Source organism: Drosophila santomea, chromosome 3R (genome assembly GCF_016746245.2).
Source record: "Drosophila santomea strain STO CAGO 1482 chromosome 3R, Prin_Dsan_1.1, whole genome shotgun sequence".
Lineage (NCBI taxonomy): Eukaryota > Metazoa > Arthropoda > Insecta > Diptera > Drosophilidae > Drosophila > Drosophila santomea.
The window spans coordinates 1,534,891-1,553,447 of NC_053019.2; the positions used below are offsets into that span (position 1 = coordinate 1,534,891).

General features: G+C 41.9%; 1 protein-coding gene across 1 annotated transcript; it reads right to left on the reverse strand.

Moving 5' to 3' along the window:
* Nucleotides 1-111: 111 nt before the first annotated feature.
* On the reverse strand, nt 112-17,869 carry LOC120451949 (mpv17-like protein). Its single transcript, XM_039635970.1, has 4 exons — nt 17,769-17,869; nt 2,363-2,565; nt 2,075-2,282; nt 112-464 (listed from the first exon to the last, which is right to left on the reverse strand). The coding sequence occupies exons 2-4, from the start codon at nt 2,512-2,514 to the stop codon at nt 243-245; spliced, it is 582 nt and encodes a 193-aa protein (XP_039491904.1). The 5' UTR covers nt 2,515-2,565; nt 17,769-17,869; the 3' UTR covers nt 112-242.
* Nucleotides 17,870-18,557: the final 688 nt, after the last annotated feature.

The window sequence follows — 18,557 nt, forward strand, 5'->3', positions numbered from 1 at the left end:
TTTTCTGTAAATTTGATTAAAATTAATATTTCAAAATTTTGAATGTGAAATAATTGATTCGCTAAGAGTCCTCCACCATGTTTTACTTCTAAACGCCTAAATTCAATTTAGTTCTGGAAGAACACCAACTACGAACTTATCAAAACATTAATTTCAAGGAAAAATAATTAAAAGTAAATAATAAAACTAAAGAAATGACATGTCATTAACTCGACATTACTAGTTGCGGATCCGACCCAAAATCACATCTCCAGGAAGTGGATGTCCAGGGCGTGGTGGTCCACATCCACGGGAGGATGCAGCTGCAGGAACTTGACGTAGGCCAGGAAGGTGGTCCAGCACATGCTGAAGAAGGAGGTAAACACGACCTGGTTTCTTGCCGGCACGAAAGCGAAGTTCACCGTCTGTACGCAGGGCCAATAAATAACGCCCACCTTGTAGGCGTCCAGGAATTTATCGGCGACCTGGAAACAGAGGAGACATCGGGGTGAGTGAGTGAAGTGACATAATGCCCCCGGCAGCGGTCGGAAAATGGAAAATGCCAGCGCGGAATATTGTAATTAAGTGCCGCCGGCTAGGAGACGTTTAAAATTTTATTTATGGCTCAATCCCCCTTCACTTTTGGGAGGCGCTACGCTGGGGCGAGGTATTCCGTTAATGTTGTTCATTTAAAGGCAACGCCCGGCTCTAAATATTATAATCCAGGCTCAAATTGTATTTAAGTTTGCACACGATATCGAATGTAACAAATACCTCTTTTGGAACATTTTTCACTGGCATGGAAAGTGTGAAAAAGCTTTCCAATGGTTTTAGTTTTTTACGTTTTCCGTTGTTTTACTTTAAATAAACTAATTTAATTTATCTATCCTTCTACATAACAGTCATCAAAGTTGCATATCCAATTATTTATTGCTTTAAGGCGTGAATAAATGATAAATTTGAAAGAACTTCGAAATGGATGAAAGCAAAGTTTTCTTTTTCTAGCTAACAGAAACTTAAAGTACTTTTAAGATATGTAGAATTTGAAGTTCTTACCTCTTCTTATGGTACTAACTAATGATTGCGTTTTCAAAGACGATCAATGGCTATATTGAGAACTGTTTTTGGATCTACAGGAAGTCGAATCATACTTCATTCCTAACGCATAGTTGGTCTCAAACCGATCTTGTCACTGGTTCTGCTTTTGACTCGCTCCCAATTTGAAACTATTTGGCTGAGGGACGGGACTCTAACGACTTTATCGGCCATGCACACAACTATTTTACGGCCTAAGCCTGAAATCTCTGGCCTATCTCAACCAAATCGCTCAGAATAGTCGAGCCATATATCTTTGAAGAACGCATGCAAAACAAATGAGACAACGCACTCCTGACACAAATATATGGTAAAACATTTACATTTATCAAGATAAATGGTTTCTAATGATATGGAAGTCAGCCATCGCACCGAGCTTGGCCCTGGAGCACAGTATGCGAAAGTATCTTGCAGTATGGCCGCAGAGCCAACAAATCAATGTTGACAGCTCAAAACGGAGGACCAGACGCAAAAATTGGGAACGGATGGAGGTGAGCGACAGACAGGTGATATTTATGCATGCTTACATTGCAGCCTCTGTCTCCGCCACAGATGCAGATTCATAGATACAGATACAAAGATGGGGAAACTGGCTCGGCGACTGTCTGAATGTGTCGTGAGAAAATGGATTCCAAATCAAAAACAACGGACCGAGACCCGATTTCCAAATAAATAGCAATGCATACCGGGCACACATGTAGTACTAAGCACAACTGGGAGATGGAAGTTATTTGCATGGCTGCCGCATGACCAAATAACAGTCAATATCTAGTCTATATTTAAAAGTAAAGTTAAAGGAAATCGTTAAAAGTTGATGAAGGATTTGGGGTAGCTTTGCCAACATATCCCTACTAGTGTGATTGGGCATGAAAATGAGAGTATAAAATAGTTATAGTTCCGCTTTTTAGATCTCGCTAGCCTTTCAAAATAAAGATCTTTGAAATGAAAGACAGGAATTCGTTGGGCCTAGGACTGGGATGGGAATGGGAAGCCACTGTACCTCCCGCTTGGCCTCCGCGTACGAGTTGCCCTCCATCAAGGTCATGAAGAAGAGAAACGAGCTGATGGCCATCGGATCGTAAGCGGTCTGCTCGGTGATCGCCTTGCAAAGCGATGACTTCATGTCGGTGCGCGGCCACATAACGCCCGCCAGTCTGATCCACACATATATGGTCGGCCCCATGAAAAAGAAGCCGAATAGACTGAACCTGTAATGGAATTAGCCAAACCATATCGCGGCCTATTAGCATTCGAATCGGGCCAAGATGCGCGGCACATCGGTCATCACCTGAGACACTTCATCCAGTCGTACGTTTGGAATGTCTTCTTCTCGATCATGGTCTGTTCGATGAGGGAGCCGCAGGGCCAGAGGGTGCCATACGATATCATACCGCGGAGGACTTTGTATTTGCTTGTAATATTTACGAAGTTACGGAACATTTTCGACGCTCTCGTGTGATAATCTTCCCGAAAGCCAGTGCTATAAACACGCTGAAAGAGAAATGGTTTTAGATCAATACGGTGGCTGAGAAAGGAGAACTTGGGTAAGTTTTCCTTATTCGAACTACAAAGTTATTGCGAACAGTGCAACTCAATGAATTCAAGCTTAAGACAATTGCAAATAATTGTCAGCCATGCACAGCTGGCACTTTTGGACGATCCTCTGAACTGATGGATGGCTGGATGAGTAAAAGGTGGGTTGGTCGGGAAATGGAGAGGGGGTGGTGACCGCCGCCAGTAACACATGTCAAGTATTATTATCGAGCAACTACAAACGAAATACAAACATACATTTAATTGCCAAGAGTGTTTCTACCCAAACAAATGTCGAAATAATGCCGGCCACGGCCAAAGATTTATCATATTCACTCGACTGTCATAAAAAGCAATTAGGCCCAGGCGCAAGATACACGACCGGCAGTCCCGAAATGTAATGAAAAATAACACAATACACCGAAGGGGCAGAGAAAGAAAAAAGAAACGATGTGTGATTTGATGTTGTGTCTGGTTTTCGGTTTCGCTTAATGAGTTTGCCGCACAAAAAGTCGCTCGAGGAAAGCGATTAAAGATCCACTTCCAGCGCGGTACGTCGGGGTTGCTTGCTTTTGTAGCTGATGGCCTTGCACCGAAAAAATAATTTCATTCTATGCTATCATAAAAAAGTGCAGCGGTGTGGTCCAGTGCCTCCAGATACCTGCTTTTGCAACACGTTTTGGATATTGGGCACAACTTCTCAGTTAATTCATGTCAAAGAGTTTTCACAGCTGCTATTGGTTTCTTCCCTTTTGATGATGACTATTTTGAACGACAGAATTATATATTTCAACTGAAACTACTATTGACAAAGTATAATTCAATTCTTTGCCACTTATTATCGAGACCTAATTGCTTGGAAAATAACTCATTTTCATCTTCTTTTAGTGATAATTGAAAGCACCATATCGTTTCATTAATATCACATCATTTATTATTTGGTCGACTTTTAAGATGTTCTAAACGAAAAGTTTGGCTGAATTTGTAATAATCATGAGGGAATAAAAAATATAAAATGTAAGTGAAATAATTTCTTTGAGTGCAACTTAGCCCTTGTAATTAGTATGCCCGCACACACGCCATGCCCTCTAAATTTGAAACGGAAGCGGAGATCCCGGCGAACAGTTGGCCCGTTTGGACGGAGAAAGGCAGGTTCAGTTTGAAGGGCACTCGTCAGCAGAAACTAAAGGAGGAGAGGGGCGATACAATCCACGTTCCGATCAAAAAACAAGCGACCTGCCGATTCGGGTTAGTGTGAAAAGTCCGCCCATGGCAACTGGCCTTGTTGTTGCCGTCTGTTGCATATTTTCACAAGTAATTATAACCATGTACCCGACCGACGTTGTCCTTGTCCGTAGCCAGGGATCCGGTAAGCCTTTCCGGCCTTTTCCAGCGGGGTGACAAAGCGCTGCCTTCACATTAATTTGCATTATTTTCACATTTAACTTTTTAGCGAGTGCAGCCTGCTGAAGTTGCACTCTGCCAGTGAAGAAACAGGTGGGGCAGGTAGAGCAGGTAGAACTGAAGTGCCACTTTGATTGGCGTTAGGTTTCACACAAACATCAAAGGTTTGTACATATGTATATACATAGGTCATTATTGACCAGACGCCGCCTCAGCATTGGATCCCATATCACAATTACAATCACAATTTTAAGCTTTCAGCTCTGAGAATTGGTCATTTGCCGTTGCATCCACGTACTTTATCTCAAAATTTAACATGCAATTTAACTAATGTTAGTTTTATACTTTTAAAAGAAAATGCGAAAGATGGACAGAAGCCCAGACAGGGGAATCCAGAAAAAGGATAAAACGGCTGCACTGGTGTGTAGCAAATGAAAGCAACGATTATTAAAGGACCATTTAATAGAAAATTCCAAAAACCAGAGAACCTTTCTACTTCCATAATAATAGTTTTTTTAACTTAGAATACGTTAATAGTTTTAAATTCATTTTGGCTTACATTAAGATCATTACATTTCGATCGCTTTTCAGTGTTTTTTTAAGGTGTTCGATCACCGAAAAAGTTTTGGGCTTAAGTACACAATATATTTCTCCCATACTAAATGGGTAATGTGCCCGGTTTCATAAATGTACATAGTTCATGGGCGAAAAAGGTATTTGCTGCCGATGATGCTGCCAACATTTGGCCCATTTAGTTTGAAGTTAGCGATCAATGTTTCCCCGGGCGAATGTGCACCAAAATCCACACAATTACAAGCCTCGCAACATAAATTCAGGCGCAAAATGTTTATTTACGCTAAGGCCCTTAGGAGGGAAATCGGATAAAAGAGGCAAACTCGCTGGCGGTTTTTTGCGCAACATTTGCATTTGGACCCCACTTTACACATGATGTGAGGAGCCCCGGCCACTTGGCTTATCAGCCCTGAAAAATCAAACGGCCCAGCAGTCGGAGAAGATAGTGTAGTTGGACGTCCGATGCATCAGCATCTTGCAACATTTTGTTTTAATTTCGCACTCTTTTGAAAAGTGGCAGCCGCCACTCGGACGGCTTTAAAAGTTGGCCAATTTAACTGCCCCGGAGCCACATATTTCCAAAACAGGGAATAAAGCCAGTCGCTGGTCGATTTCACATAGGGAATGGCAACCCATCGTTTCCTTCCCTCTTTTGCTGCAACGCCACTTTCAAATATTGTAATACTGTAATTACGCTCTAAGGTAAAAAGAAATCACAAATCCCTGTCTACGTTAAATCGGAATCTTTATGAAACGACTAGTTGCTGGGTCTTTCAGTCCCTTTATTGGAAATTAATGCAATACTTAACTTCATTTCTTCCCGGTCCAACTAATTTAATTTAATTTAAAACATTTTTTTAAATATATAACATTTATATTATATATTAAATATGATTATGGACTTGTCGCGCAGCTTCGCTTTTCTCTTTTTGAACTGAATTCATGTTTGAGTCCCATACCCCTTGCATTAAAATACTTCACACTCGGCTGTTTTTTCAGTTTATTAATATCAAGGGGCTACATCAAAGGGCATTGCCCAAGAAAGGAAGTCAATTGTTTCTGTATCCCAGTCCCTGCCTACACGTATCTGTATCTGTAGTGTATCAATGGCCGTATCTGAAGGTGCAATTTCTGATTGCGTTCGCTCTGACAAGCAGGCGGACAGAGGGGCGCTTTATTTCATTTCAAGCTATGTAGTCTTCAGTGAGTTCCTCTGGCACTCCCTTCAACTTTTTATACCCGTTACTCGTAGAGTAAAAGGGTATACTAGATTCGTTGAAAAGTATGTAACAGGCAGAAGGAAGCGTTTCCGACCATATAAAGTATATATATTCTTGATCAGGATCAGTAGCCGAGTCGATCTGGCCATGTCCGTCTGTCCGTCCGTCTGTCTGTCCGTCTGTCCGTCTGTCCGTCTGTCCGTATGAACGTCGAGATCTCAGGAACTACAAAAGCTAGAAAGTTGAGATTAAGTATACAGACTCCAGGGACATAGACGCAGCGCAAGTTTGTCGATTCAGGTTGCCACGCCCACTCTAACGCCCACAAACCGCCCAAAGCTGTCACGCCCACACTTTTGAAAAATGTTTTGATATTTTTTCATTTTTGTATTGGTCTTGTAAACTTCTATCGATTTGCCAAAAAACTTTTGGCCACGCCCACTATAACGCCTACAAACCAGCAAAAACTGTGTTTAAGACTCTCCTTCTCCCTTCCACTAGCTGAGTAACGGGTATCAGATAGTCGGGGAACTCGACTATAGCGTTCTCTCTTGTTTGGTTTGTGTATGTTGAACTTTGGCCGACTAATAGCTGGCGGAGGGGGATTTTCAGGGGAGTGGGGCAGTGTTTCGAACATCGGAACACGTGTATTTGTTACCGCCTGATGCGGGCTGTTTTGTTCTCGGCGCCCTGCACCGTGATTTCATTTATTTGTACACAGTTTTATGATCCACTTCTGCAACTGAAGGCTAGAGGATCAGCAAGGGGCAAGAGCTAAGGAGCAGCAAATGCAGTATTTTCAATCTCGCAGATTTTCGGAGCGGAAAGGCTGGAAAATGCTGACCCCCGCCTATAAATCCAAGGCGATGGGTTTAAAAATTGATTAACACCCAGGATTGCTTTTTATACTGTTCTATCATAGATAATTGTGTTTCCAAATTAATGTATGAACTTTATGTCTTAGAAAGAATGTATGTTTGTGTTCTTGCTAAGCTGTACTTTAATTAGATATCATCTCACTTGCAATACTTGGGTAGTCTGGGGGAACACGTTTTCTTCTGTTGTCACCTAAACCTTGCTCGTCCTGTGATTGGAAAGCCAAATATATTAGCTTGTAGTTGCATTCCTTACAAAAAGTATAGATAATTATGGGATAGAGATATTTCAAGTTTAGTTTGATTTGGCGCTTTTTAAGTTTGTGCCTTATGTTAAAGATTCAAAGTAATAGTGCAGTAATTTATAACTTTAGTTTGTATCAGGCTGGTGATTTGCTTCATGTGCCTGATAATTACAAAAGTTACTGAAGGCAATAATAGGAGGCAGTTCCCAGCTGCCTTGTTATTATTTTGTAAAAGGTTCTGCGCCGGACAACTTCCTCTCGATCGAACGTTTTTCAAGCGATTCAAAAACTCCCGTAATTACGCCTCATTTGAGTTGGGCGCCATAAGCCTGACCGACCCCAATTCCAGTCCCGACTCGGATCGGATCCCAGACCCAATTCCGAACGACTCCAAACCCAATCAAGTGCAGTCATTGAGGAAGCCCTCCTCCCGTCCAATGCTTATCTAACGTTGCTCATCGGCAGTTCCTCGGGGGCTGAACTCTGGCCATTATCAATTCATGTCCCGTCATAATTAATAAGGCTCGGGTGGAAATTGGAGGGGAAACCAACACGCAAGACGGCAATCAGTTGGCATTGTGTTTGGTCTTCGGATATGGGATACGGAATATGGAAGTGCAATATGGGATACGGGATACGGGACCTCAGCCTGATGTCTGAAGTCTGGGTGCGACCTTATCGCGCAACAGCTGCCGTTCCTCCAATAAAGCAGCTATTCCCCTCCGAAGCCGGTTACTTTGGCGATGTTTGCTCAAGCGCTCCTGACCAATTACAGCTTCCTGTTGTGCGAATTTCCTTCGTTCCCCATTTCCCCATTCCTTCTTTGTACACTTAGAGAAGCATGCAAGAAGTATGCGAGAAGTGTGCTGCCTTCTAAAATAATCTCTTATTTTTTTCCGTGTTGGACTTTCATATTCCGGCTAAGTCGCGCTTTTTATCCACCTACGCGACCCCTTCCCTTTTGCAAGAATGATAACATAACGCACGCTCATTTTGAAGTATCTAAATGTCCGACAGCTGAAATAATAGAATGGAAATGGGTGCGCATCTCTTTCTTTCGGGTTTTAGCCATCCCTGGGGGCCCAACGGTAACTTAAGTCTCAGAATAAACAACGCCCGCAAACAATTTATGAAATCATTTTCGCATTAAAAATGCGAGGTCGGACAAATAAAAGCTGAAACACATAAAATACAATACCGGACAGCGGCACACATGCGGCCGAGGAGCGAACACAATTGCCATTGGCAGGCAATTGGCTTGATTTTCTTTTTTCGTGTACTGTATTGTTTTTCTTTGGGCAGCAGGAGGGTGAATATTGAGCCCAACAGAGCGTGCCGTACAACAAGAGAATCCAATTCCGTAGAATTTGATTGTCAACTGAAATGACGAGGAAGCCCATGAAAGTGATGCAGGACCATCAGTGTTGCGAGTTTGGCTCTTTTTTAAGGTATCTTCAGACATACAGCATAGATGATTTAAGGGGTCGAGGCGAGAAGGGAAAAGTTATAAATTTTTGGATATGAAGAAGTCTTTTAGAATATCTAGCATTAGGCAACAAAACTGAGAAGCAAAGATTCTATTCAGGATATCCTTTTGAGCCCATCCATTTCGAATCCCTATTTCTCGCTTTGTTTTCATGCCGACATGTGCACTGCGTATACAAAGGAGACAGGCGGTCAGAAAGGGCGACAGATTGCCATTAAGAGACAGAGGCCATTGAAATTAGAGGCAGCGCATCCGAGTTCAGCGGATTCATAAATACTTGAATTGCCATCCGACGCACAAGTGTCAATTGCAGATGACACGACAACGGCTCTGTGTTATTAGTTGGTCATCAAACGTTCATGACACTTTAGTGGGTTTCCGCTCTTGCTTCTCCCTCTATATGTGCCCCCTGTCTCTTTCCTCCCCAGCTACGCATCTCTTTCTAGGCAGTTCGCCCAGCAGTTGTGCCAAATTGACGTTCGGTGTTCTCAGCCACCAGGGAGCAAAGTGAATTGAATACGGGTGGGCAGAATGTGCAACCGTAGATTCGAAAAAAGATTGAAAAATGTAATGCTATGAAATCTAAAAGAAAGAACAAAGTATTTTAGTGCTCAGGTAGTGAGATTCGGTTCACCGACAGCGTGTTATATATATGCATATATGTTTGCCCCTATGATTTTGTACCAAAAAACAAAACAGATCAGAAACACTACGGTTTTTTATTAAAGGGTTTTCTTTTTATACCCGTTACTCGTAGAGTAAAAGGGTATACTAGATTCGTTGAAAAGTATGTAACAGGCAGAAGGAAGCGTTTCCGACCATATAAAGTATATATATTTTTGATCAGGATCAATAGCCGAGTCGATCTGGACATGTCCGTCTGTCTGTCCGTATGAACGTCAAGATCTCAGGAACTACAAAAGCTAGAAATTTGAGATTAAGCATACAGACTCCAGAGACATAGAAGCAGCGCAAGTTTGTCGATTCATGTTGCCACGCCCACTCTAACGCCCACAAACCGCCCAAAACTGCCACGCCCACACTTTTGAAAATGTTTTCAAATTTTTTCATTTTTGTATTAGTCTTGTAATTTTCTATCGATTTACCAAAAAACTTTTTGCCACGCCCACTCTAACGCCCTCAAACCGCCCAAAGCTGCTACGCCCACACTTTTGAAAAATGTTTTGATATTTTTTCATTTTTATATTGGTCTTGTAAATTTCTATCGATATGCCAAAAAACTTTTTGCCACGCCCACTATAACGCCTACAAACCGCCAAAAATTGTGTTTAAGACTCTCCTTCTCCCTTCCACTAGCTGAGTAACGGGTATCAGATAGTCGGGGAACTCGACTATAGCGTTCTCTCTTGTTTTTTTTAGAAGAGGCTGTACCTCTTAGTATTGAAAGTTCGTGGTAGGTATGTAGAATGCTAAATGAGTTATGTGACCTCTGTCTTTGTGATAAGAAAGCATATATACCTTGAATATTGTGGTCCGTTAAGATCTGTGTCAAGTTAATTTAATGTTGCAAGTCCCGGAGGCTTGTCAACAGATTGCTTAAGCAGTTTCAATTACTCTCCATTCCCATTCCCCGATACATTCAGGTTCAGGGCGCCCACTTATGTAGCTATCCTTCACAAGCAAATCGCCCCGCAGCTCCGAGGAACCGAAGAACCACCATGAATTCACGGCAATCTGGTAACCGGCACCATCGATGGGTGGGAGACCGTGGGGTTTCGTTGAACCCAGTAAAACAGTAAAATCGCTGTGCCCGAATTTAGCGACTGGTTCACTGCACGCCTAGAAAGAATGGAAATAAATAAATGCCGGCACAACTGTCAATTATGGTCGTGGTGCTCGTGGGATCGACTCCGGCTGAGGCCATACATACACGACCAACGGCAACAATAGATGCGAGTATGTAGATATTTTATATAAACAGCAGCAGTTCAATTTGTTGATTCGCCGCCCGCTTGGCGGCCGCTTGACTTTCGATTGATGGCAACGTAGGACGCGGACAGGGACAGGGACAGGGACAGGGACACAGACCCGAATCGGACACCCATTGAAAGAGCCATGTGCGGCACACAACTAAGCCCATACACTTGGAGAAAGTGATGAACCGATTCGAGCCGTGGAGGTTACCTTAATCATTGAAATATTAAAAGAGGATAGCGTGAAACCCAGCGATTTTTGCATGGGGCGATATCGAAACAAGCCTTTGGATACTAATGTACATATGTTCTGATCCGATACCTGGGTATAGGATCAGAATCACTTCTTGAGGCATTTCTTAATCATTTGAAAGCAAAACAACAATTAAATTGGCGATGTGTACACTAATAGTTAGTGGACACTTTTAAGAAGCCTCAAAAAAAGGCAGAATGAGACTATTTGTTCTCTATTGTCATACTACATGGTATTATGTTACAAGACTAGTTTTTTTTGACTTCTTAGTTTTCGGGAGTGTATGTAGATACGAATGTATGTGTGGAATGCAACGGCGAAGTCATTTGTCACGCGCCGGGAACGACAACTACCACGGGCGGTTCATTGACGAGCGAACAATGAACCGGGCGGGCAAACAAACCCCTCCAAGCCCCTCCGCCCGAGCAAGTCCCTTAACCGCCGCCGGATCCCCTGGCACCTTTTCAGTGCATCGAGAAATAAAAACCATCGAACCGCACAGATATAAAAAGCGAGAACTAAATCAACAATTACCAGATAAGCGAACGGCCGGCGGCGAGCCCAATTCACCACGAGTATCAGAAGTTCGAACACATCGGCGATTTAAATGTCAGGCTCAACACACTTCCGCATTTATTTACAATGTCCCATGAAGTGCAGTGTTCTATGCCGCATTTCAGATCGTCACCAAACTAGCGCGGCTCTTGAAATTAGTGGAACAAATGGGAGAGCAAAGGGTGCAGCCAGTTTTGAGCACCGAGGCTCGACACGAAAGACCCTGCACCCAGAAAATCCCAACCAGGAACGTAATGCGTTTATTTGAGAGGGATTTTAGAAATTTGGTGTTTAAGAATCTAATAAGTGAAAACATAAGTAAAAACGTCAAATAAAATAAGGTTGCGGTACCGATGTACGAAATACTGATTTTTCGCATAATGCTAGGTATTCTCCCCGTCCAAATGGCTCCTTTACTAAGTTGCAACCTATGATTAAAATTAGTCTGCACACTGCAAGGGCATACAAATACATACCAACATATCAAAGGTTTATTTACAAAAGAGAATAGTTAAAAATTATTAGAACCGGATGAATATGAATAATGTTAAACTATATTGGGCTAAAGTGTAATATTAAACAATAGTTATCTCTTTCTATCAGCTTATATAAGAGTTTGTTTTAAGATCCGCTTCAGTTTCCCCTTTTCAAATACATATTCGTACGCCCCTGATCCCAACGAAACAAGGGCCATGCAGCTTGTAATTTCATGCACTTAAACTCGCTTTTTGTTCCTCCCTCCCAGATATTTTTTCCTTCGTTTTGTTAATTCGGTTGTTTGTCCGATTTTCTTTTTTTCATTTGGGGTAATGGTTTTTTCCAGCTACGAGTCGTTTTCGGTACGTCATCGTTTCCTTGTTTCGTTTTGATATCTCGCTGGAAAAAACCTCGGGCTTAAATTTATATTTTTGAACCCCTGTGCAATTTGAGGTGTAGTGATTACCAGGGAACTGGGCAAAGGAGTGTGATTGGCCGACTGCGTGCCGTTTTCGTAATTATATTGATGGTGCGCAGGGTTTGCCCTTGTCGGCTGGGTCTCTAAAATTACAAACATGATCATTTGGTGCATTTACTGGCGCAGTTACCCAATTCCCGAACCCAGTTTTCCTGTTTTAGTTACTGGACTGCGTTTAGAATTTAGGCGCGGCTATAATATACATATATACATACATAGCCAAATATAATCATTAAAAGCTTTAGAAGCGACATCGGGGTATAACTTCTTATGGGGCAGCGGTGTCCGTAAAATATACTACAGACAAGTTGGCATAGATAACTATTTCTCCCAAATTCTTAACTCGCTTTTTGCAGATCCACTTTGATGTCTTCCCGGGCGCACATTTTTCCCGTCCGTCCGCATTTTCCGCTACACTGTTACTCGTATATCTGTTTGAGGTGACCCATTTTGGTTGCACAGTGCCTGCTATTTAGCATTCACCATTGGCCATTCAGCATTGTGCCAGCTTAACCTTATTTCCAAGGCAAATACTAAAGAATTACATTAAACACACAGAGGCAAGCCGAAATGGAAACGAAAAATCAAAGGAAAGAAAATGAACATGAAGGGAATCTCAAAAAGGGGCAGACGGAAACGGACTAACGGACAGCCGGTAAAAATGCCGGGGGCGGTGGGAAATTTTGGCAAAGAGTCAGGCACGTGTTTATAGCGCAGAAATTTGTAAGCTTTAGTGTTTCCTCAGAGACTCAAAGAGACAGCTGGTCCGTGACGGACCCAGACCGGAAAATGAACAGACGGACTGACAAACGGACGGACGGAACGGCGGACGGTCGACGTAATGATGAGGCAATTTCTTCTGGGCACGACTTGCAACTGCATTTTGTAGTCAGCAGTTTCTTGTCCCGCTTCGCCGAGCCATCTCAACATCAAGCTTACCTTCTGAATTAACCCCGAGCTGGATTGGGACAGCTGATTGGGATTGTTTTTCTACCGGAGATGCTCCAACCCACTTAAGCTGCAAGAATACCAATATTTTCCTTGGCCTTTTTTGGCCAATAAATCTTGTGGCACATTGTGTATCCTCTTTTCTTTTCTTTAAGATTCTTTTGTTTGCCCTCAGTTCCGAGTCGTTGGTTCACATATGCAACTAAAAAAAAAACAAGAGAGAACGCTATAGTCGAGTTCCCCGACTATCTGATACCCGTTACTCAGCTAGTGGTAGTGCGAACGAGAAGTTTCAACTTTTTTTTGGCATGTCGATAGAAATGAGAACCAATAAAAATTTAAAGTGTTTTAAAAAGTTTGTGTATGACATTTTTTGGCCAGTTGTGAGCGTTAAAGTGGGCGTGACAACATTCTTGCGCTGCGTCTATGTCTCTGGAATCTGCATGCTTAATCTCAACTTTTTTCACTTATATATTTCCTTATTTCTCTCACAAACCCTCAAACTACACAATACTGTTAACTTCCATTACTTTTTTCCTTTTTCCACTGATATTCCAGAAAATGTTGATGCTGAATAACGGGAATCTGATAGTCGGGGAAATCGACTATATCGTTCTCTCTTGTTTGTTTTCTTTTTTTAGTTTCCAAATTCTAAATCGCAAGTATGTAATATGAAAATGTGACCCCTTTTTCTTTCCGTGCACTTAGCGAACCCCCATGTGATGTGTAGATTCATTCAATTTATTACTTGGCATATTTTTTGCCGCTGCTTTATTTTTGCTGCTGCCTGAAATAAATAACGCCTGGAGCTGTGCAAGCGGTTCGATAAATATAAATCAACGCATGACGGTGTCGTCCAAGGGAAGTTGAGAGGGAAGGTTGGAGCTTTGGCTGTGAAAGGGGAAGGGGAATGGGAAGTGGGTGACCTGTCCGCTGACTTTTCCTTTGTGACTTTAATGAAAGTAATTTATTAAGTAATTTCTAAGCTTTTAGTCGTGACGCTGGCTGTTGAGAGTTTAATTAATTGGCTTTCATATTAAACGACACGACCAGGCCTCAATGAATTATGTATGAGAAGGTAAGTAGCAATCGATATTGTGATTCCGTAGCCTCGGTCGCCAAAATCCTTATTGCCCTGCCCTTTATGGTCGATACACGGATCGGAAACGGAAGCTGTTGTCCACCGCGAAATGGATCTAATGGATTAATAAACATTCCGCACTGATGAATTCCGACTACTAGTTGAGCCTCCAACATTCTATATATGATTTGGGAATCAATAAATTTTAATGTACATGTAACAATTCAGTGCTCGTAAATTTGGCTTGAAGTAATAACTATAAGGGGTTAACCTTCCATTGCCAAGTTAAGAAATGGCTTTATTAATTTAGTAATAACAAGGTTTTATGGTCACATATTACACTTGACACAAGCAATACATCAGAAATGAATAAAACGGACCCAAAGCTATTATTTATAAATGCCTAAAGTCAGCATACTTCTATCCTCTGTGGGTTAGATACATTTGTAACTTCAAGAGCAACGACTGCAACCGCATCCAAAACTACCAACAAATGGCCATCTGAGCGCGGCGGATGTGCGAGCACTAAACGTGCTTTCCGAATGGCCAAATGGCGAAATTGCCAAAACCCAGCAAACCCGGCAAGACGGGCAGACAATGAAAACTACAGTCAAGAAAATAGACGGGGACAAAAGCGCAGGCAGAAAAACTGCAACCGAAAATAAATAAAAATGTTTCAGAGAAAACTGTCAAGATTTGCATTTATCGTTGTTGGCGTCCTGGGCCAAGAAAATGCACATGCGATAAAAATTGTTGCGATGGCTTTGCTATTGCAACGTCTGGTTTTTGGCTTCTGGTATCTGGTATCTTGTAGTCGCTATTCGCAATTCGCAATTTGGTATCTGGTCTCTTGTGTCTTGTGCATTCGGGTATCTGTATCTGCACTTGACCATAGATAGCTTAGTTGGCATTTGCTTAATTTGCATATTGCACGGGAGCGGCGTCTTAGCAGAAAAAATGTTCAGAATTTGCAGTTTTATTGCACCTAAATCATTAATTGGCTCTGCAGATACGGACTGATTGGTCCGGGTCGCCTGCACTCATTATGCATTTGTTTCCTATTCATTTATTTAGTTGGCATTTTGCGGTTGCTCAATCCGCTCGGCATTTCTAGTTTCCCGCTTCTTTAAAGGCCCTATCACAGCTCAATAAGTTTAAAGACGTGATTAATAGAAATGTTTAATTTCCCTTGGCTTTGGAACAAATATGGGCTTAATTTTGTATTTGTATTTCCGCCTGCTTTGTGTGGGATATTCCATCTGCTAAGTAAATTTCAATTTTATTTAGTTTGACGGACTTGATGTGGTCACAATTGACAACCCGCATTCAGCACACGCAACTCAAATAAAATGGCAATTGTCTTTTATCGCAAAAGTTGATCTCTAATGTGGTTGTGGTTCAAAAAAATGCGAATTTTCAACCACGCTAGGAAAAGCGTAGTTAATTGACTAAAATTTGTCAGCCATGCTCACTTTTGAGAAAAAAAATGATGTTAGGCATTCAGGAAGGTTGTGTTAAAGCTGATAACTTCCTAAATATATATATGAAAAATTATACAGACAGTAGCCCGCAGAAAGAGTTGTATGCCATTTGCATTCTATTGTAATCGTGAATATCTGGCCAATTCAAATGCGAAAACCACTCCGAAAACCCCTCAATTTATTCGGCTTACAATTGAATTTAAATATAATTATCGCTTTACACTCTTAGCATAAATTGCCGAAATAAATCAAGTTTGCGACACGTGATTGGCGACCCAAACAGAAAGGCATAGCCCCTGTGGGGTTAAGAGGAGCTGGAAAAGTGGGCACAGGATTGCACTCCGATTGCACACAGCGAGCACACGAAATCATTATGTCCATGAACTCACTAAGTTCAATTGCCAGGATCTTTAATGACTGCTGCATATCATTTAAAACCTAAAACATCACAGGTTTAAGGAAGTATGTGGATGGTTGACTGTTTTAGTTTTTTAGTAAATTCAGAAATCTGAATGACGAATTATGCATAAGCAAAAAATGAAGGTATGATTTCGTACGAATAATAAAAGCGCAACGTGGCGTATGCGCGATATTTCACTGCCCTCACACTCTTGCATTTCAGCGACTTGTACTTAAAATCCAAAGTGCACCTTTGTTGTTGCGCAAGAAAGCAACAACTTTGTGTAATATTTGTTTTATAATCAAATAATGGTGTAATGCCTTTGACAGTTTGTCCTTTTTCTTCGATAACCGGCTGTTTGGCCAATAAGACAAGCTGCAAAAAAGCCACACCGTCAATGAATGGCGGTCTGCGTCAATTCTTTTTTTGTACGATTGTTTTTTTTTTTTAATTTGCCATCACAAAATCAGCAAATTGCATTTCGATTGTGATTCGGGTTTGACGAATAGCCAGAAACGTCTGTCGCAAATCGAAACCGAGGAGGGGTCAATTATTTTGAGCGGCTCGATTGAATTTCTAATGACTCAAAGGGGTATTAAATGCGCATTAAGCAAAGACACATCGCCGCTTGCCCATGGGGCACACTCACTTATCGATGTTCAACTGACCACATTAGCCTAATGATTTCGCCGAGTTGCCCAGTCCCACTCCCAGTCCCATTCCCAGTTCCATTCCCAGTGCGAGTCCAACTCGAAGTCCCCATCATCATCATCATTGTCAGCACTTAAATGCAGGCTTCATTTGGTTAATTGCATGCCAAATGTTGCCGTGATTAATGTGACAGGGATTGGGAATGGACGGGAAGACGGGCACAAAAGCTTGTGCCTACGCACTGACTCAAAACACTCCAAAGACTCTCAGAAAGCTGCAAAAGATGAAAAAGGAAGGCAGGCAATCAGCATAAACCTGTTAATTATCAGTTGCCTTTTGCATGAACTCGGCTGGAAAACTAAAAAGACGAAGCTCGAAGCATGGAAATAAGTTTAGACCAAGATCTACTCTTTACACCGAAAATAAATGCGACAGCCTGCACGGAATATGTTAAATTTATATGAATTTCTCTACGAAGAGCTCTGGATTTCTAAAGTGTTTACTAACGTAAGGGGAATTGTTTAATTGCTTAAAAGGGCTTACTGCCATTGATTATTGGATATCTCAATGACCTAGGTATTAGCCACGGGCAGACCGCCAGCTACTTATGCAGCATTCATGACCGGTGTGCCCTGCATTTTATATATACATACATATATATGTATGTACATATATATATAAATACATTCGCTTGCCGCAGATTGCCTCGAGATTAGCGGAAGCGAGAACAGTCAGTGGACAATGTGGAGCAAGGCTTCTCTGCGGCGATGACGATATGACCCACTTGTGTGGAGAATGACAGTCGCAGATGCATGAAGGATAGGAGGAGGGAGTCTGTGAACCAGAAACCCATCGGTGGAGAGGGGTATCTAAAGCCTCAACTCGCTCTCGGCCAACGAGAAGCAGGCGCTATTTATAGACGGGCTAAATGGACAAAATACAAATTACTTCCGACGAATGACAAATGTGAACTTTATAAATGCACGCGTTTCAATATTTCACTGGCAACTAGCTGCCTGCAGTTGCAATTTGCACTCTCGAGGTTTGAGAGAGTGGAAAACTTGCTAGGGACTTATGCAAGCTGCCATCGTTTGTCATACCCTATGCTGTCCTCGGAAATTCTTCGCACTCCGATCCTGAACAGAAATTTATTCGAAAATGCTCGCGACGATTCGCGAGGCGTTTGCTTCAGCCAAGAAATAAAAACTAATTGCAAAGATTGCAAATAGCCAGATTTCAATGTCAATGGCGGCCAAAAGAGAGTAAATAGTGGCCGGTGGCCAGGCGGCGTCATCATCATTAGTGAGTGCCGAACGATTCTGCATTTGTGTATCTTCGTATCTTTGTATCTTTAGGTTTCTCGGCGGAATGCATCTCTGCGGTTGCCAATCAATAATTTGCCTGGTGAATGCCTCCGCCGGTTGTAATTGTGATCTGGCCTCTGCCTTTGTTTTTGTGCAATTTTCATTCATTGCACTTGGCAAGAAACTGCCAATAAGTTGCTTCTACAGAGAGAGAAATGCGGATGTATTAAGTAGGGAACTGAAACAATGAAATATTTATTTTTATTTCCCTCGACTGCCGAATACAATGTATAGGTATAATTTTAGTTTATGATTGTATCTTTGAATTTTTCCTAATTAATTGACAGCCATTCAAAAAGTAATTCTCTGTGTACGGACTATGGCTTATAGCAGCGGCAGCTATAGAAGCTATACAGCATTTAATTGCACGTTTTGGCCAGCAAAACAGCCATGACAGCGGCAACATCGCAGCAGCAACATCAGCCGCAATGACAATGCCAGACACAAAATAACCAAAGGCAAGTTTTTGTGGTTTCTGCCAGGTCGCAATTCAGCTGGCTCGGTTTTGTCTCCTCATCGGTTCTT